This window comes from Octopus bimaculoides, chromosome 13, assembly GCF_046866305.1.
Source record: "Octopus bimaculoides isolate indiv1 chromosome 13, ASM4686630v1, whole genome shotgun sequence".
Taxonomy (NCBI): Eukaryota; Metazoa; Mollusca; class Cephalopoda; order Octopoda; family Octopodidae; genus Octopus; species Octopus bimaculoides.
The window spans coordinates 10052356-10074463 of NC_142940.1; the positions used below are offsets into that span (position 1 = coordinate 10052356).

The following is a 22108-nucleotide window of genomic DNA, read 5'->3' on the forward strand; positions in this document are numbered from 1 at the left end:
GACCCCACCACCTCCATTAATTCAAGCATTATTGACAATACTCACCCTCGCTAACAGCAACCTGAATTTCTAGAGCTAAAGAACTTGAAAGTTTTTGATATGATATAAACTCAGTGTGAAAGAAAACCACACACACGCACGCACGCACGCACGCAATTGTACTTTTTTTTTTTCAGTGAAAGCCAATTTCTAATTGCTGATCTTTTACTTATTTCAGTCATATGAACTACGTTCTTATGACAAGGCTTCTTTCAGTTTCCATCTACGAAATCCACACACAAAGTTTTGATCAGCATGGTAGAAGACACTTACCCAAGATACCTCACAATGTAATTGAACCCAAGACCACATGCTTGGGAAGCAAGCTTCTTGGCTATGCTTGCACCTAATTCCATATATTTAATAGATAGACACCTCCACCATTGATACTAGTGTCACATAGACACCTCCACCATTGATACTAGTGTCACATAAAAAAGAAAAGTGTTGGTGCCATGTAAAATGCACCCAGTACACTCTATAAAGGGGTTGGCATTAGGAAGAGTGTTCAAGTGAAGAAACCACACCAAAGCAGACAATTGGAGCCTGCTTTAGTCCTCTGGTTTGTCAGCTTCTGTCAAACCATCCAACCCATACCAGCATGGAAATCCAATATTAAATGTTAATAAATATTGTAAGATATATAAGGCAGTGGGCTGGCAGAATTGTTACCACACCAGACAAAATGGTTAGCAGCATTTTGTTTGTCTTCATGTTCTGAGTTCAAATTCCACGACCGAAGTGAACATTTCCTTTTGTCCCTTCGAGGTCAATAAAATGAGTACCAGTTGAGCACTGGAGTCGATGTAATCAACTGTCCTCCTCCCCCAAAATTTCGGGCCTTGTACCAAAATTTGAAGCTAATATTCTTGTATATATTCACATAACTCCAGTTAAGAACAGTCAGTATTTCTATCATTATAATTAACCAATTTTGACATTCCACAAAGAATGGCAAAATGCAGTCTGTGGTAATTCTGCCGAGGTCGACTTTGCCTTTTATCCTTTCAGAGTCGATTAAATCAGTACCAGTTATGCACTGGGGTCAATGTAATCAACTTCATCCCTTTATCTGTCTTTATTTGTCCCTTTTATGCTTGGCCCCCTGTGAGCAATGAAGAAATAAATATTTTGGTAAAATGAGTCACAGGTTTGAGTTTCAGTTCCTACATGGAAATGTTTTTATTTAGAACTTATTTTGACATGTCCAGGAAAGGGATGAATTTCACCAAATCTCATAAATGTGTTACTGAAATTGTTAATAAAATAGACAGGCATGGTTGTGTGGATAAGTTTGCTTCCCAGCCTCATGGCTCTGGGTTTGGCTGCCCCCCCACCCTTTATTGATAGCCATGATACACCCTTATTTGAAAGAAACCAGTTTATTTTGTCTGAATGTTGTGACAAATACCTGAAATAACCTATTTCTTACTGTGTGGTGTCTGGCAAACATCAAAAACTTGTTAGAACAGCTAGATTTTATACCATCTTTAAAAATGTAAAAATTTTGTGCATTTTATTTTTTATTTTCCTTGTTAAATTTATTCTAAAATATTTTTCTTTTCTTTTCCAGATTTATGGAGTTTACCATTTATTTGTCTTGTGCAACACTTTGTGAGATCTTCAGCTGTGCTTTCCAATCTCTATGAGTAACCTCTTTCAGACAGTATTAAACTTGTTGCATTCCAACTATCTCACCATCAACACCATGTTTATCAACCTTAATGTGACTACTATTAAACGCCTGCTTCAGCATTTATTAGTGTTTATCACCATGTGTGTCTTCATACTTACAATCATTTACATAACTGGTGGCTTCCAGGATGAGAATGACCCTATATGGCAAATAAATCCAATAGAAACCTATGGTTGGTGCTTGACTATATTTTTCTATATTCTTAGGGTTTTGCCATGTACATCCTTACCTTTAACTTTATCGAATTTTTTTGGACTCACATTCTTTAATACATTTCAGTCAAAACCCCATCTGAAGAGTTCACCCCTGTTGGGTCCGTTTATATGTTTCCGTGTTGTCACACGTGGTGATTATCCCTTATTAGTTAAAGAGAATGTTGAACAAAACCTGTTCACTTGTAACAAGGTTGGTCTGGATAATTTTATGATAGAAGTTGTTACAGACAAAGCCATTCACATACAAGACATGCCTCGGTTGCGTGTTCTGGTTGTACCGTATGAATACAATACTCGAGCAGGAACTTTGTACAAGGCACGAGCTCTGCAGTACTGTTTGGAATCTAATATAAACATTCTTAGTGATGAAGATTGGATTGTACACTTAGATGAAGAGACCATTTTGACTGAGGAATCCGTTATTGGTATATTTAATTTTGTTACTGATGGAAATGTGGAGTTTGGTCAAGGAGTCATCACATATGCAAGAGATAAAATCATCAACTGGTGTACAACACTATCCGATTGCATAAGGGTTGGTATCGACTTTGGGTCTTTGCAGTTCACATTCCGAGCATTTCAGAAACCTATCTTTAGTTGGAAAGGGTCATTTGTTGTTGCAAATGTCGGTGCTGAGAAACAAGTGTCTTTTGATCATGGCCCGGAAGCATCGATAGCGGAAGATTGCTATTTTGCTATGGTTGCTTTCCGTGAAGGTTACAGGTTTGGTTTCGTGCAAGGGGAAATGTACGAGAAGAGTACCTTTACAGTGATAGACTTTGTCCAACAAAGGAAACGTTGGATGCAAGGCATCTTCGCTACTGTGTGTAGTCCCTGTATACCATGGAAGTACAAACTCGGAATTGGATGTATGATAGTTTCTTGGATTTGTATGCCTTTCACCACTCTAAATCTGCCAATATCTTTATTTTTCCCCATTCCTGTTTCACCTCATTATAACATTATTTGTGGCTTCATGGTTGGTGTCACATGTTTCCTGTTCATATTCGGTGCTGCAAAATCATTTAGTTGGCAGAAGCTTGGCACTGCTCGTTATCTTACTATATGTTTGGCAGCTTTTATCAATATTCCTGTCACACTGATTCTAGAAAACATTGCTACCTTGTGGTGGATGATGTCAAGGAAACATATTGGTTTCCATGTTGTTAAAAAAGATAGTCGAAATCCACACATAACAATCGCTTAAAATATGCTTTGTAATGTGATGATAATGATAATAATATAATAATAACACTAATAACAACAACAATATTAGAATTTAAAAGTCTTAATGAGTTGGTGAAATGTAAACAAAAGAAAGATAATTTGTAAAATGCCTATTTTCTTGAGACTAAACGGTGAAAAAAAGTTAAGTTAATGAATTATTAATAATAATAATAATAATAATAATAATAACAATAATAATTTAAAATACATAAATAATTAGTATTAATAAAATTATCTCTAAAGAAAATAATAAAAAAATATGGCGTCTAATAAGGCAAATTTTTCTCTGAACTGCCTTTGCAAATTACATTTTGATTGGTGTTTATATATATATGTATATATATATATATATGTGTGTGTGTATGTCTTTTTTGCTATAAAAATATTTGTAAAAAAAAAAAAAATAATATATATATATATATATATACATATATACATACATACATGTGTGTGTATATATGTATATAATATAAAAAAAAAATTTCAAAACCCAGACAACAAAACAAAAAACCTTAATATTTTTGATGGATAATTTCAATGTTTTTCAAATTTATTTTTATCCGGTTGTCTCTGCTTCACAGAAAGAAAGAAGAGAAAAAGTAAACAAAACTAAAAAAAAGTAACTACAAAACTAAAATGGAAAAGTATTTTTTTTTTTTTTTTTTTTTGTAATTTTCATTGCCTAATTAACTCTCGTAGTTTGCTAGATTATGATTATAATTTTCTAAGGGGGCGAGCTGGTAGAATTGTTAGCATGCTGGACAAAATGCTTAGCAGCTTTTTTTCTGGCCCTTTATGTTCTCAGTTCAAATTCCACCAAGGCAGACTTTGCCTTTTATTCTTTTAGGGTCAGTAAAATAAGGTACCAGTTGAGCACTGGGGGGGGGGGGGGGGTCAATGTAATCGACATTCCACCTCACCCCCCCAAATTTCAGGCCTTGTGCCTATAGTTGAAATAATTACTTCATACTTAAGGAATATCTTTTTCTCTCTACTCCTCCTCCTCATCCATTATTGAGCTGAACATGATTTAAACGGACAGGCAAAGTAAGCGTTATGAAATAATTATTATTTACAATATATTGTTATTTTATTTTCAATCCAAACAAGAGACTAACTTGGAGTTGCTCATTGGCTGTAATAAGCTAATCCCGGTTCCTGTCACTAGTATTGCTTCTTCTTGCTATATAACTACTACAACAACAACACACATTTTTAATATTCAGTGAAGTTAATGTAATTGCAATTGTGTTATCCTTTTTTTGTTGAAAGAATTTCCAAACCAATTTTTTACTTTGTATGTTTTTTTTACAATAGTACTCTTCAAAAGATTTTATATCTATCTGTCTATTGGTCTGTCAATCCATTTGCTGGTCTACCTATCTGTTCATATGTTTTATCTATCTGTCTGTCTGCCTATTTGTCTGCCCATCTGTCTATCTGCCTACCTGTCTTGCTATCTGCTTGCCTATATGTCTGTCTATCTGTCTATCTATCTGCCCATCTATCTATCTACTTGTCTGTCTCTGCCTTACATGCCTGTTTGTCTATCTGCTTGTCTATCTATCTGTCTATCCTACCTACCTACCTACCTACCTACCTACCTGTTTTATCTGTCTGCCTGACGGTATACTTAAAAGTTGTTTAAAAACTTGAACATTCAAACCACCTACTTTTGGCTAAATGTTGAATTAAATTTTTTTAATGATTTTTTTTTTCCACACATTTTTCCATGCTAGCATGGGTGGGATGGTATTTCTTTTTTGTTTGTTTTTCTTATGTGCAAATTTAAATATTTGCATTTTCCTGGAACATACCTTTCCTATCATTAACCATTTACCGTGAAAAGAAACTGAACCTGTTTTAAACCAAGCAAGCTGAAGTTAGCTGACGCATACATGCCCTGTCCAGAAGCACAACACAGTAGCTGTGGCAATAAATAGCCCAGTGTGGTTTGGTTCAAACTTAAAAACCCTCTAAATATCAGAATTCTGGTCATTACCTTAACCTCTTGACCATTGTAGCTATTCTGTGATGACAAGGTCCTTACCTTATATTATCTTTGGACCTGTGGACTTCACAAGATAGTTCAGACTTACAATTACAAACTTGCAACATTTCATTAAATGAAAATAAAATTAATAGAAAAATGAGCTGAGGATGACTGTTGAAAGTCACAACAACACTAAATAAAGCAAAAGAAAAAAAATTTATTCAACATCATTTGTAAAACTTCTAATTGTGATTCGAAAATTATTATTATTATAACATTGTAACAAATGTTTAATTTCTTGAAGTCTGAAGTTGAAATACTGTTTTGATTTAAAAAAAATTTTTTTATTCAGTGCTGTAATGGCTTTCATCAGTCTTTTTCATTTTTAAAAAAATTTTGCTAAAAAAACATAATTTATTTCAGTTTAACCCTTTTGCCACCATGGTTTTGTTAAACTACACTGCCTTTTGTTTCAATTAATTTTGAAAATAAGGAAGAATTTAATAAGATAAATTTTGTCTTTGTTAAGCTGATGTTTGGAACATAAATTAAAAATGAAATTTTAACGGGAGATTTTTAATTTAGGTTACTTTAAGACAGGAGGTAAGTATCATAGAACCAGGAGTGATCTCAGGCTGGTTGATATCAAATGGATTCAGAATTTAAGACAGGGGTAGATCTCATTTCTGAGTGGTGTGATGGTTGTTGGTAATGAGGTAGAGTAGAATATGTGGCTGACTCTGAGCTGAGCTTTATCTATCAGTCGTAGAATAATGTAATAAGAATAATAGATCAGGTCACCACTTTGGAACCAGCAGACTAAATCAAGATTACATGTCTACAATTTTGAGATGTGTTATCATGAAAGTATTGAAATATCCCTACATAAGTAATCACATTTTTGTGATTCCATTTATACAATGTCTTGACTGATTTTTTTGTTCTATTCATTGCTAAGTTTTATATATATATATATATATAGTTCTGGATTGGATTTAAACTTTGGATCATTGTTTATAAACAGCATCTTCAGAAAAGGCTTCATAAATGAATCTTGAACCATTTAATGAATTATGATATTTAGCTTTGCAATGTCTGCATTGTGTGTTCAAATCTTACCAGGGTCAGCTTTGCTTTTCATCCTGCTCTTCTTCTGGTATAATTATAATCACAATAATAATAATAGTCCTTTCGAATACTAATCATAATAATGTTTATAAGCCACAGGAACCAACTAATGATAATGCCTTCTAACAATAATAATAATGGTGATGATGATGATGCTAATAATGTTTAATGAGTAACCTCATGGCTGCTTGGTGAGTTAAAAATAACAACTAAATATCCCTCAAATCTTACTGTATCGAGTTATAAAAAAAAATTGAAGAGAACTCATTGGTAATTTAGTCCTATCTACACTAAGACTGAGAAAAGGTAGGTTCGTCATTGTTGGAATGTCGTTAATAAATTTTCCCCACTCATTTAGAGCTGACCTTGGGTTAAAAGGCAATAACATTTATTTCTAAAATAATTTATTTTTCTAGCATAACGTTGATATTTTTTTCTTTTAAATTTCATTATTTTATAAAATCTATAAGCTTGGTATTGTAATTAAGAATTCATTAAAACAGAAAACTGGATGGACTACGAGCTGGCAGAATCATTAGCACGCCAGGTAAAATGCTTACCAGCATTTTGTCAGTTTTTACATTCTGCATTCAAATTCCACTGAGGTCAACCTTGCCTTTCATCCTTTCAGAGTCAATTAAATAAGTATCAGTTATGGACTAGGGTTGATGTAATCGACTTACCCCCTCCCCCAAATTTCAGGCCTTGTGCCTATAGTAGAAAGGATTATCATCATCATCATCATCATCATCATCATCATCAAAGAAATATTGTTAGAGATCTTCGGTCACTAATGATGTTTCTTTGAGTAATTTGTCAACCCCTACACTCAGCCACAGCAAAAAATTTTTAATTGATGCAAGTGGGATTTTTAGTCACAGTAAGCTGTTTTTGGTACAGCTACAAGTGGTGACCTGGCAGGATCGTTGGAGTACCAGAAAAATGCTTTGCAGTATTTCTCTCCAATACTTTACATTTTGGGTTCAAATCCTGTCTAGTTCAACTTGTCCTGTTTTTTTCTTTCTTTTTTTTTTATTGTAGTGGTGGGAGGTTCAATAAAATAAAGTAGCAATCAGTGACGTCCATTAAGCCCCTCCCCACAAACTTGCTGGCCCTGTGCCTATATCAGAATTATTATTATTAAAAAGGTGGTAAGCTGGCAGAATCATTAGCATGCCAAGCAAAATGCTTAGCAGCATTTCAAGGTTGGTAAATGAAGTACCAGTAAAATACTGGGATCGATGTAATCAACTAATCCCCTCCCCCGCAAATTTCAGGCCTTGTGCCTTCAGTAGAAAGGATTAGTATTACTAAGGTAGCAAACTGGCAAAACCATTATCATGCCAGACAAAATGCTGAGCAACATTTCTTCAAGCTGTTTGCATTCTGGGTTCAAATTCTGCCATGGTTGACTTAGCTTTTCATCCCTTCTGAATCAATAAAAATCATGTACCCAGTCAAGTACTTGGAGATGATGTTATCAATTAGACCTCTCCCCTTAAAATTTTTGGCCTTCTACTAAAATTAGAAAGAATTTTGTTTCTATAAAATTTCTTGTATTTGAAACTATTTTTCTTTTTTTTCTTTTTTTTTTTTTTCCAGTTCTTTGTCATTAGTTGGGAAGGAGTGCACAAAAGAAATGCTTTTAGTGTTTAACTCTTTGAGAATAAAATGATCTCTTTTCATAAACACCTGCCCCTTGTGAGCCCCGATTTAAAAAAAAAAAAAAAAAAAAAAAAAAAAAAAGTATTTAACAAAAAATAAATTTACAAGACAAATGGAGGAAACTGCCGAATTCTTTTATATGGAAAAAATTTTTCAAATGAAATATCTTTATTTATTTGTAATATTATTATTATTATTGTTATTATTATTATTATTACATACTAGGGTGGTGAGCTGGCAGAATTGTTGGCATGCCGGGTGAAAAGCTTTGTGGCATTTCATCTGTCTTTGCATTCTGAGTTCAAATTCTGCCATGGTTAATTTTTGCCTTTCATCACTTTCGGGGTTGGTAAGATAAGTACCGGTTGAACGCTGGGGTTTTTACAATTGATTTACCCCCATCCCCGAACTTGCTGGCCTTGTGCCAAAATCGCAAACTTGAAACCAATATCATTATTACATACCTCTTTTTATTTTCAATTCTCCAGTGTAACAAGTATCAGTTTCTCATCTCTCTCTCTCTCTCACATACACACACATACATACAACAAATATCTTTAAAATATATAGTAAGCTTTGTAAGTTCAAGAATGGAAGTGTTGCTGTTACATTTATTTCTTCATTATGATGGTTTGAAAGAGTGTAATTTCTTCTAACCCTTTAGCAATCAAACCAGCCATATCCAGCCCCAAAATTCTATCTGCTTTGTATTCAAACTGGACACTTCCTGCCTCTCACACCTACTCTACATTGTCAGTCTAAAAATAAATTAGTCATATCACTGAAACCTTAAAATTAATTCACAATTAATTGTAAGCAATGTGAATAAATAAACATTACATTTGACAAAATAATCTGAATGCTAAAGGGCTAATTATAAGACAGTGACTAATTAAAATACTCACTCACAAATAATCATGCACACACGTAAGTTCCTCACTATTCCATATTTTATTAGAAAGGAAGCATGATGGTATAGTTAAAAAATTCCCTTCCCAACAACATTGCTTTGGGTTAACCCTTTTGTTACCAACCCTGCTGAAACAGGCTCTGGCTCTGAGTACAAATGTCTTGTTTTCATAAGTTTTGAATTAAAATCTTCCACTAAACCTTAGTCACAATTTATGTTCCTAACACTAGCTGAATGATGACCAAGTTATTTTGCTAAATTCTTTGTTATATTTAAAACAATTGAAAGAAACACAGAGCATCTCAAAATAAATACAGTAAAGAAAGGGTTAAGTCACCTCCTTTCTTTGACTTTGCTCCATACAAACTGAAAATTGTAAGAAAACTGTCCATCCATACTGTTAGTCAGCACTTCTGCAAATACAAGCTGAAGACACAGCTTGTATTTATAAACCTCTTTTCATTGGTTGATTCTCACACATAATCATTCTTAACCCTTTAGCATTCAGATTATGTTTGTTTATACACCTTGTTTTGGACTCCTCAGATTATTTTGTAGCTTTGAGATTTTAATCATATAATTGTTTGTTTTAGAATGTCATTGTAGGGTAAGTGTGAAAGGCCAGATCTTATCAGTTTGAATGTAAAACAGATAGGATATTTGGGCAATATAGAGCTGGTTTAAAGGCTAAAGGATTATGGATAAACAAAATATATAAGCTATGAAAATTGTATGAGTTTTGAAGATAAATTCTGTTTGTTTTTTATTTTATTTGTGTGTGTATTAAAAAGTTTTCATCATCATCGTTTAACGTCCGCTTTCCATGCTAGCATGGGTTGGACGATTAAATTTATTATTATGTGATATCTGGAATGCTATCCAATAGCAACAGGAATGAATTTTGATATTTAGTAATTTATAGAGAAAACTCTAAAGTGTTTTTTTATTATTTATTTGGGTTTCTTTTTTCTTTTTTTTTTTGTAGTTCCTTCTAATTATAAGGTACAAACTCATTAAAACACACACACACACACTCACAGTCATTCACTCTGATAGACAAATGTGCACACACATACTTAAATTTTCACTATTCCACATTTATTAGAAAGGAAGCAGAACTGTGGTTAATAAATTCACTTCCCAACCACATGATTTTGAGTTCAATCTCACTGCATGACACATTGGGCAAATGTTTTCTTCTTATAGCCCCGAGCCAACCAAAGCCTTGCGAGGAGATTTGGTAGACAAACTGAAAGAAGCCATGTGTGTATGTAGGGTTGTGTCACCTCCTCTTAGCATTGCACATGATGGTTGTTAAGGAGCATCACCATAATACAAGTGCTGTCATTTATTTTTGATCAGCAAGTGAGGGTTAGTGACAGGAAGAGTATCCAGCAATAGAAAATCTGCTTCAATGAATCCTGTCTGCTCCATGCAATCCTGGTAAAATAGATGATGATGACATTGATGGTGAGGCATATTGGCAAAGTCATTAGAGCATCAGACACATTGCTTTACTTCTGTATTCACTTCTGTGCTCTGAGTTCACATTCTACCCAAGTCTTCTTTCCTTTTCATACTTTGAGAGTGATTCTTTCTTCCTTACTCTTTCTTGCTCTCGGGATTGTAACTGTAATTAGGTCCTTCTGAATACTGTAAAGCAGTTTATCTGATGCACTAATGACCTTGCTCAAGAACACAACATACCATCTAATCTGAGAATCGAAACCATAATCTTGTGATCATGAGTGTGATGCCCTAACTACTAGGCTACATGCCTTCACCCAGTGTCTATGTAAAGTTTAAATGGGTCCCCTGAGCTTTTTTGAGATTTAGGGAGTCCACCTAAAAACTTCCATCTTAATAATGTAATGCAATTTGTTTGTGGACACAGGCAAGGTTGAATGGTTAAGTTTGTTCTGCAAGGTCTTGATTTCCATTCCAATCTGCAAAATCTTGCACAAATGTCATTTTACCATAGTCTTAGGTCATCCTAAACCTTGAGAGAATTTTTGGTCAATATAAATAGTTGGGTCCTGTTAGATGGATTATATTTGGGATTCAAAGCTCCAGTTTCATCACATATTGTCATGCTGGTTTTGATTTGGAATTTATATTAAGGGTGCATGAGTCTGTGGAATACTTACATAGTAATTTATCATGTCAGATATCCAATTGAGCATTGAACAAACAACTAAATGCTCATTGATGAAGATGAGAAAAGATCAATTGGTGTACTTAGGAAAAAGTAACACTCACGTCATGAAAGGATTTGAACTCAGCACTGCAAGATTATGAAATGCCCAGTACAAGGCTACAGCAAACAGATGGTGAGCTGTGCCTCTCCAGAGTATCCATTTACTGATAGTGGGTTGTGTGACCAATGAAGGAGTTCATGTGGTTGTACTTAATCTACTTGAAATAATAGCTAAATCTTCCTCAAATCACACTCTACTGCCTTAAAAGAAGGAAACCTTGGTTAATGTAGTCCTAGATATATTATGTCTCTAAAAATAAGACTGGGCTGCTACACAACTGTGATGCCATTCACCAGAGGTCCATTTGATCAAGGCTGACTTTGGGCTAAAAGTGAAAGGAAAAATAAAATCATTCTCTACAAATTCAGCCAGCTACTGCCCTTTTAAATTAGCAGAAAACACTAATTAAAATCTTTATTACAATAAATTTTCTTTGAGTAGTCAAAAGAAAATTTTAGACCACCCTTTAGAGCTTAAGACAATAAAAAATGCCATTTATAGGAACAGCACTCAAAAAACTATCTATATATGTAAATGTGGATTAAAAATCCTTTATTACCAGGAATTATCTTTATGTAAACAAAATGAAATTTTAGACAAGCCTTTAGAGCTGGTCATCTACAGGGACAACACTCATTATGGACTATTTATAAATGCGGGTTGACTAGTGCTGCCTGTTATTAAGAACTTTGGAAAAGTTAATTAAGGAGTTGCATAGAGTTGTGATGTAGTGATGGCTTTCATTGTATCACCCAGCCACTTTTTTTTTCTTAATTTTTTTACTTTTTCAAACTAAATAAAGCTGATGATGGCTCCCTCCACTTTTTCTAACATGGCATAGCACTGCTATAAAAAAAAGAAAAAAAGAAATGCTCTTTTTCTTTTCTCCTAAATGACAGCAATAAAATTGTTAAATTTTTCTTTTCTTGCATTATTTCATATCCACACAGCCTTTAAATGGTGACTCATCACACTATTTGTGGGTTTTCTTTTTAATGAATATTTCTGGGTTTTTTTTTGGGGGGGGGGGGGTCCCTCTCAGTTCTGACCCAACCTCTGCCTCTGGTCCATTTATTGCCATTATAACAAAACAGCTTTGTCTAAATCACCAAATTATGATTATTTAAAATGTCATGTTACATCTTTTGGCTCTTTAACTGCAGACATCTTTTAAGAAAAAAAAAATAAATAAAATAAACCCATCAAAAAAAAAAAAGCAAAAAAGAAAATTAATAACAATAATAAAAGTAAACAAAAAATATTTGCTACTCATGTAATTCTTAATTTTGCATTCGTCAAATTTTCTTCATAGAAACAAAGAGAAAAAGAAAAGAAAAAATATGTGATATAAATTCAATTTTTTTTTTTTTCAATTACAACAAAAAAATTTTCAAAAATGTCTCTCAATTTTTATCTCCCCTTCCCCCACACCATATTTTGTTTGTATTGATCTATTTATTTCCAACGGCTATATTGATTGAAACTGTTCCTTTTTCTCTCTTTTTTATTTTGTAATTTGTAACTCAGCATCATCACATTTTTCAAAATCTTTTATTATGTATTTTCACAAACATACGTGCCAAAAGTATATATTTTTTTCTCTTTTTCTTTTTTGCACGTGTGTATGCTTATTTAAACCATTTGTTGCATTTTTTTTTATAATTATTTTTTGGCTCACCATCTCACCTTTGTCTCCAAACATTCCAAAACTCATCCCTTTTCACTCCTTAATTGTCAAAACCCCTTACAGACTTCTTATAGCAAGAACTTAGTCCCAGAGTCTGAATGTAAAATAAATGACACAAGTTTCTCTCTCTCAGAATAAGTTTATTAGGGGTGATATTCTCAGACTCAGTAGAATAAGTTTTAGGGGTGATATTCTCAGATAATCTAATACATATCCCCTAAAGCACTGGCCCCAATTTTTTGGCATCACAGATCAGTCTCATGCAAAACAATTTTTCCTATGACTAGGGTCTCCTGCACACCACCAACAAAATTCCCAATGCAAAAGAAAACCCTATAACTAGGATATATGTAGAAAAAAGGAAGTAATTTTTCAAAATGAAGCTCTTTGCAGTCAATAAAATAGATATAAAATTTTAAAATTTATTATATGTAGTCCAGTCTGGTCTATGGTCTGCTGATTAGGGTACTACAGTCTTTACTAACCATAGTTAAATAAAATGCATAAAATTACACGGCTCAAATAAACAGAAATACATTACTAGTTTGATCTTTGATCCAGACTGTTAGTTCTGTTGTTTTCTCTCTCTTTCTCTCTCTCTTAGAGTCCTATTATTCTAAGATTCTAAAATGATCAATGTTTAAGTTGACATTGGGTTTCATGATGTACTGTCAATCTCTCAACCAGGATAGAAAGGTTATCTACAGGTGTTGCCTGCTACCAATTCCTTTATAAGGTGCTTATAAATTAAGTGAACCAGATAAACATTTAATTCTCTCCTATGAAAATATTCCCTTCACTGGGTTTAAATTAGAGACTGTTAAAGTTAGTAATTCATTTATTGTGTTCACAAACCAGTTCATTCACTATTTCTTACATGTACACACATCAAAGGTGTTTCCTTACCTTCATTCTCTTTAATGTTTAACATCCTGTTGAAAGTCTTCTAAGTCAAAAGCCCAGTCATATAAGAATTTTGTTACAGAACAGAAATGTATGATAGAAGGGAGTCAAAATGAATGTAAGCAAGGTTAGTATAATTCTTGTGATATCATACATTTCAGGACAGACTGGCTGATGCAGTTCTTTGTTGTGCTCTGTTGTATAGGAAGTTAATGATAAATGGATTAGAATTTTGTCCCTTACATGAGAGAGAGAGTTCTCACTTTCTTCAAATGAATGTAAACAAAATTAGTGCAGATCATGTATTGTGCATTTCAGAGCTGGCTCAGTGATGCAGTCTTCTGTGCTACTGTGTTGTACAGGAAGTTAGACTTAAAGCAAAATAAATCTGTGTTTAATGTAATGTCTGTTTCCTTCAGCTTTCTGATTGCTGCCTCAATGTCCTCCTCCAAGAACACATGAAACAACTAAATGTTTTTTTTTTTTTGTTTTTTTGTGCACTAGCTTGCCTGTGCCTCTCACCTTGATGGGATTTTTTGTAATTTTTAAGAAAAAAAGTGCATTCATTTGGAATCCATTTGTATGATTTCTCTTTGCTACCAAATAAGCCTTTAGTAACTTATGTTTTTGTTTGTTTAATTATTGATTTATTTTATTTTAAGTAGATACAAGGTCAAAAGTTTGTTGGAGAGTGGGGTATGGCTTATAAACTCTAGCACACTATATAATAATCATTTCTTATGTGGGTGTAAGGCAAGAAATTTTGTAGGAGGGGTTAGTCAAAAGAACACCAGTACGTGATTGGCATTATATTTTGACTCCAGAAGGATGAATAGTAAAGGTAGCCTCAGCCAGATTTGAACTTAGATTGTGAGCTGAAATCAGGCTGGGGGTAAACTTTCATTTTCATTCTTCTAGGTTTGATAAAATAAAGTTATAAGCTCAATATAATCAGTTTCCCCCTAGTCTCCCCAAATTTGTGATTTCATGTCTGTTAGAAGCAATTTATTATTATTATTATTATTATTATTATTATTATTATTATTTAGTGGTATTTTGTCTGTTGTTACATTCCAAATTGAAATACCACTGAGGTCGACTTTGCCTTTCATTCTTTTGGGGTCAATAAATTAAGTACCAGTTATGGACTGGGGTCAATGTAATCGACTAATCCCCTTCCCCAGAATTTCAGGCCTTGTGCTTTTAGTAGAAAGGATTACTAATGTGGCGGTGAGCTGGTGGAATCATTATTAGTACACCAGACAAAATGCTTAATGGTATTTCATCTGTGTTTGCATTCTGAATTCCACATTTATCTCACTCAGGTTGATTTTGCCTTTCGTCCTTTTGGGGTTGATGTTATACACTAACTCCATCATCCAAAATTTCAGGCCTTGTGTCTATAGTAGAAAGGATTATTATTATTATTATTATTGACCTACATTGATTGAAGAGTAAGCTCTGTACCTCTAAGATTCCATCTTGGAACAGTGACTTATCAAATAATTGCAGTCATTGTTCCTGGGGAAGAATATATTCTATTGAATCTGTTCATATATTTTGTTTTAAGGACCAACTCAGTAGGATTTTGATCTAGGGGACATTATGTGATCTGCCACCCATCTGCCTTAAATTTTTTTATTCCCTTTCCTAAATAGTGAGATGCTATAAAAATAGTAGTCTGTTGAAGTAAAAACTTTATCGTAACATAATTTCATTCTGTAACCCTTCCATGGTTATATTTCTCTTATGAGTAGACTGCCGCTTAGTTTCAATTAATTTTTTTTAATATAATCGAGATGTTTAGAAAAGTTTACTAAAATATTTGTAAGTTAAATATTCTGGTATATTATGTTGGTGTTGACAAACTGGAATCTTATGATATCAACCTGGTTATTAAATTTTGAGCTAAGATTTTTTCACCTAAATATGAACATTCTGAGCAAACTCTGTTTTTAACATACAAAATCTGTTAAGAGAAGTTTCTCAGACAGAAAATTACATTTAGCACCATTCTTTCTTTTTACATTTTTATGCATATTGCTATTTTAATCTCATGCTTATTGATCTAACAACACATTTGTTATTTAAACCAATTCATTGCCATATTTCTGTTGACATACGCTGCCTTTGTTTCAATTAATTTGGGAAAGTACGAAGCATTTAGTAAAATAAATTTGTCATTAATTAATCTCTTGTTAGGAACATAAATTAACATGAAATTTTGTGGAAGATTTTAATTTAGATCACTTTAAAGCAGTAAGTTTCTATCATAGATCCAAGAATGACCTCAGGCATGTTGGTACCAAAAGGCTTAATCTAATCAAGGTTATATATAGGCGCGGGAGTGGCTGTGTGGTAAGTAGCTTGCTTACCAACCATATGGTTCCGAGTTCAGTGCCACTGTATGGCACCTTGGGCAAGTGTCTTCTACTATAGCCTCGGGCTGACCAAAGCTTTGTGAATGGATTTGGTAGACGGAAACTGAAAGAAGCCCGTCATATATATATGTATATGTATGTGTATGTGTGTTTGTGTTTGTCCCCCCAACTTAGCTTGACAACCGATGGTTGTGTGTTTACGTCCCCGTAACCTAGCGGTTCGGCAAAAGAGACCGATAGAATAAGTACTAGGCCTGCAAAGAATAAGTCCTGGGGTCGATTTGCTCGACCAATGGCGGTGCTCCAGCATGGCCGCAGTCAAATGACTGAAACAAGTAAGAGAGTATTGATGAGATCTTTAGTTTGGGTACTTTCAGGTGGGTATGGAATTAAAAAGGTTAACAGTCTTTCTTCTATGTATCAGTGACAGATGTACCAGTGCTATACTGCAGTGGGTTTCACAATTTTTTTTATATACTTTTTAGTTTTAACAGAATTTGGCAAAGTAATACAGAACAAAGGAGTCAACTTCTTATTTTTTCTATGGTTTACTAAGTAGAAAGGACATAGGATCAATAATTTCCATAGACCTTTCAAGACTAGTGAGATGAAATTCCTCTTCACTAGCTTAGTCTGAAGAACAGCTGTTCTCAAAGACTTTTTCCAGGTTTACAGACTAATGGTAGAGGGAATTATTCACAGGCTGGAGATGTGCCTCCAATGCCTGCAACAGAGTGCACTCTGTTTATGGCACCCAAAAGTTAAGTGTTGGTGGCACTAAACTTGATGATACATAAATTTACACCCCAAGAACAGGAAATGTTTTTGCTTAATGGTATCGTCATTGTTTCTGTCCACTGAATTCCACCCATTAGGTTTTGGTAAGAAAGAAAGAAAAAAAAAATGATCCAAGGTACTGTGCATTGGGATCGAACCTGAAACCACATAGTTGCAAAATGAACTTCTTAACCATACAGTTATACATGCACCCATATGTAAACATTTGTAGTAAGTACATGCCTGATTGTATATGCAATTAGATATGTATGATTGCAAGGGGCAGAGGTGTGTGTGGGGGGAGTAATAGTTTTCAAAGAGCAACCAAGAAATATTGTCACTGTAGGGTGCCTGACTAAATCCCTAGAACATAAAGGGACATATAACTAAATAATTTAGTCATACGTCTCATTAAGTTCTAAATTCAAATCGTTTTTGGGGAGTCAATAAAATAAATGCATCTAAAGTACTGGGTTAGTTGAATCAATTCCACTCACCTCACCACAAATTTCTGGCTATCTTTATCATTGTCAATATTTAGTTGCATGAACGTCTCTGAAATGTCGAATCTTTTCCTATTTTTTAAATTTTATTATTTCTAACATACCAAACAGCATTGTTAATTTATATGTCCCCTTCATTTCCTACTGATTTCCTCCCTTCCTAGATCTTCTCTAATATTTATCTCCTGAAATAAGTGCTGTAGGGTAAACAATTATGATCCAGGAGTGTCTAATCCACAATCTGGTTTTATGGTTTCTGGTTCGAGTCCTTTACTTTCACTTTCCTCTATATTTCTTATACAGCTACAACAGTGATTTTCTGGAACCCTTAGCTCCAAAGCCTTTTCAGTTTACTGATTTTTCTGAACCAGGTGTGGTCACCTTCATCAACAAATATTAACCCATTACCTCCCATAATTCTATTAACTGGAATTTTTTTAATGAAACTTTGATTTCTAGCATAAAACAGCCTTAGAAACACGCGGGAATGATCAAAATAACATTTTAAATAGAAATAAGCAAGGTATTGGGTGAAAAATTAGCAAACTTCATTTGAATATCAGAGGAATATACCTAGTAGATATAGCAAAAAGGTTAGATATGTGTAAATATTGACAGATAATTACGAAATTTGTAATTTTTAAGTGATCTCATATGAGATCACTGGTAGGTAATGGGTTAAACTTACTTAAATATTTAAATAAAATGCAGGTGCCTGTACATTAGTATAAATGATACAAATTTATTGATACTGTGCTGTGCATGGTACCAGTAAACTAGTCTGGTGACCACAGGAATTTGAAGTTCCTGCTCATAAATTAGTGTAGATTAAAAGGGGTTCCAGACCATCAGGGTCCAGAAAGTTGGTGTTGTACCTGTATCATTAACATTTTTTTAGGGTGAGGGTAAAAATAATAGGTTATGAGTTACAGTAGGTGAAAAATAAATTAAACAGAAACATTTCTCTTATTGAAACTTTATTTAAAATGAATTTTCCATGACCTCTTTTTTTAAAATTTTAAATTAACGAAACGGTTGTTGGTTTTATCAGGGAAATGCTGGCTTCACATATTGTGTTATTAAAAGGAAGTTTTGTCTGGTAGAGTCCATCCCTCTACTGGCTATTTTAATGTTCTACAGCCGGAAATTTCAGGTTTGAGGAGGTATAAATGAAGCAAAATTATTCAAACTGGAAGCAAACCTATTCTACAGCCTCTGTTTGTCAGTCAATTCACCACCAATCTACATCTACTTATGCAAACTATACTGAACAAATTCATATAAATTCTGATCTCAAGATATCAGTTTGCTTAGATTGTATATCAGGTCAGGTCATATCAGACCAAAAACAAGAAATTTTTTTTTCCTTGAAATTGTTAAAAACTGAACTGAACATTTTTTTTTTTTTTTCTTTTTTCAATTTTTTTTTTTCAATAAATAAAAAATTCTCAATTAAAAAAAAACAAAACAACTGACAAAAATGAGCCTTTGAATAAAAGAAAGAAAGAATAAAACTAATTTTATCATTTTTTTAAAAACGTTGTTGCTTACTTTTAGTGTGATGTTTGAGTTATTGCTCTTGAGGTTTTTATTATTATTATTCTTTTTCAATTTTAAAAATTTTGTGGAAATTAAAACAAATTTTATTTTAAATATAACTTATTAGGTCTGATGTTTATGAAAGTATTAAAATAAATCATGCGCAGGTTCATGTCCAATCATCAAAGTTAAGCAAAGTCGAGCCTAATTAGAACTTAGATAAGTGACTGCTTAGAAACTTAGGTGCTGTAAGCATCTCACTTTTAAATGGTGGGGCCTTAGCATGGCCACAGTTCTTGAGCTGAAATAAGTAAAAATTGCTTTAGTGACATAGAACGAAAACTACTGAAGAGTAAAACAAAAATATGGACAATAACTGTAAGCCAGTGTCAACTGCGGTTCCAGAAATTCTGAGGCAGAAACTAAAGCCTGGACAACGAGCCTCGTTCTGGAAGATCTGCAGAGCTCGACGAGGGCGTCCTTGCAAACCCTGGTGGAACAAAATCTCATCGTAGCTGTTGAACTAGCATAGAAGCTTGGATCTTGGTCATTCAAACATTCATTGGCATCTGCGTGCCATCGGGAAAGTCAGCAAGTTGAGTCAATGGGTTCCTCACAAACTTTTCGAGTCTAATCGCGCGCAGAGTGAATGCGCACTCTCCTTTGCTGTCACGTCTATCGAATGAACCTTTTTTGGACTGAATAATGACTGGTGTTGACAGTGGGTAGGGAAAGTAGAATCATCGGCACCCCAGGCCAAAGGTCTTCACCCACGTAAGGAGTTATCTATTTGGTGCGATATGAAAGGTTTAGTCCAATTTGAACTTTTAAAACAAACAATAACAAAGGAGATCTACTGTGAGCAAGAACTGGTAAGGCTAGGGGCCGCACCAGGTCCCATAGTCTGTTTTGGCTTAGTTTCTACACCTGCATTCCCTTCCTAATGCCAACCACTTTTCAAAGTGTATTAGGTGCATTTTATGTGGCACCATCACTAGTGCTTTTTGTGTGACACCTTGGTTTTAGGATACCATTTCTTTTGTAGTGGGCAGGTCTTCTTGAGTACATCAATGTGCTACATATCTCGGTTCTTTGTTATCTCCTTCGTAAAGCTCAGCATTTTGAGATCGGCCTTCAATACTTTGGCCGATATCTATTTAGCACTGACTATGAGGAGGAAGAGTACTTGATGCCATGGTAGAGATTAATGATATTATTTTGGTTGAGTCAGTCTCTTGCTACTTAGAGTTTCGTCTGTAGGTGCACTGAGTCTTCAGGCAAGTTATGACGCTTTGTATCTCGTTATATATGTGTATGTGTTCTTTTATGCTGAGCAAAAATTCCTGGGGTTGAGTGATGTTTCTTTAAGTTAAAAAGATAAAACAGCCTGGCTGCTAGTTTACCGTTCTCAAAATATCGAACCAATATAACCAACTGGAAAGCCAAAACTAAAAAAAAAAAAACTCAATGTAATACTCCAGCATGACCACTGCTTAATGACACTACAAGACTATTATTTCATACATTACACCTGTCTGTTTTGTCCCAGCATGAGAACTATCTAGTTATACTACAAACAGCAAATGAATATTGTTTTATGCATTATACCGATCTGTAATGCCCCAGCATGGCTCCTGCTAATGACACTACAAACAGTAAAAGACTATTATTTCATATATACCTGTCTGTAATATCCCAGCATGGGCGCTATCTAATTGTACTACAAGCAGCAAAAGAATATTATTTTATGCGTTATACCTGTCTGTAATGCCCCAGCATGGCCTCTGCCTAATGACACTACAAGCAGTAAAAGACTATTAGATTATTTATTATACCTTTCTTAAAATCTTGGTTGAAAATAAACACGAAATCCACTGAAATTGGTTCAGATCTTTCGCTTGTCAATCATCAGTGCTACCCATTGCCGCACATTCACAGCATGGTTCTTTGCATTCTCAACTTCGTTTCTTACATATTTATGTTTATCCGCATTTTCAGCAGACTTTTCAATATCTGCAAACATCTTAGCTGCTCTACATATACTATGTCAGTCACTTAGCAGGATATGTTACTTTGGTTAATGTCCAAAGTTATGTTTTCATTTAAATGCTTGCAAGCAAGAGAATTAGCCTTCCCGACGAATAGAAAGCTTCGAAGTGGCTGTCATGCAATTCATAAGCGCATAGTTTGAGTCCATATGAGTGGCTTTCTAGTTTTAATGCACTCATATTAGAATTTTACTGGATATATTTATCATTTGCAAATATGCAATTGCTAATACACCATCACAAAGATAGAGCATACACGCGCGCATGTTATGTATGTATGTGCGTGCGTGTGTGTGTGTATACACACACACATATATATAAAAGTCTCCATACATAGGAAAAATTTATTTTTTTATAAGAAACTGTTCATAAGATCCCCTGATCTGCTCCTCTTGATTTCTATCTTTGTGGGCATTTGAAAGGCATGGTGTATCGCGGAAAGATAAAAGACGTAAATCATTTGAAAGAACGCATTACCAACTCATTTGCACACGTATCACCAGATGTGCTATAACGAATTCACAATGAGTGGGGTAAAAGTAATGCAATGTGTATTCAAAACGATGGTAACCATATAGAGCTTGTTATATATATAAAAAAAACTTCTCTTAAACTGTTTCTTATAAAAAGATAAATTGTTCCTCTGTATGGCGACTTTTGAATCACCCTGTATATGTATACAGGTGAGTGGACAAAAGAAAGAAAAGGGCGCTCAGCACATTTAGAAGGAGCTACATGTATTATTTAAAACAGTTTGGCCATATCTCAATCTCGTGTGTGCTGGCGCATCCTTAGCGCTGCTTCTAAGTTATGTGTTATACGTGCAGCTTCCCTTCTTTTTCCCTTTCTTTTTTTTTCCTCTTCTTTTAAAATTATAAACAGCATAAGAGCATGTTATCAAAAATGAACCTACACGCATCCAGATGTAGCTACATAATATATTGATTACCAACCTCCAGCCTGTTGTTAATTTGGGGCCCTAGTCTGTGTATGAGTATAGCTTCCTTAATTCTTAAATTACCCAAATTTCTTTCATTGGCCTCAATTGTGACTGTGACTATTTATGAATAAACTCTTAAAGGTCAAAATGTCACAACTGATAAATGTGAAACGGCACTTATTTTTATCGCAGTCTACGA

General features: G+C 34.1%; 1 protein-coding gene across 10 annotated transcripts in view; it reads left to right on the forward strand.

Moving 5' to 3' along the window:
* The window catches only part of LOC106876425 (glycolipid beta-1,4-mannosyltransferase egh), a 106144-nt gene extending 87224 nt beyond the window's left edge, over positions 1 to 18920 (forward strand). For all 10 annotated transcript variants that reach the window (XM_014925078.3, XM_052972330.2, XM_089361471.1 and 7 more), the window contains one exon: positions 1613 to 18920. In XM_014925078.3, coding sequence (XP_014780564.1) covers positions 1685 to 3157 — 1473 coding nt within the window. In that variant the 5' untranslated portion in view covers positions 1613 to 1684 and the 3' untranslated portion in view covers positions 3158 to 18920. The remainder of the gene's footprint in view (positions 1 to 1612) is intronic.
* Positions 18921 to 22108: the final 3188 nt, after the last annotated feature.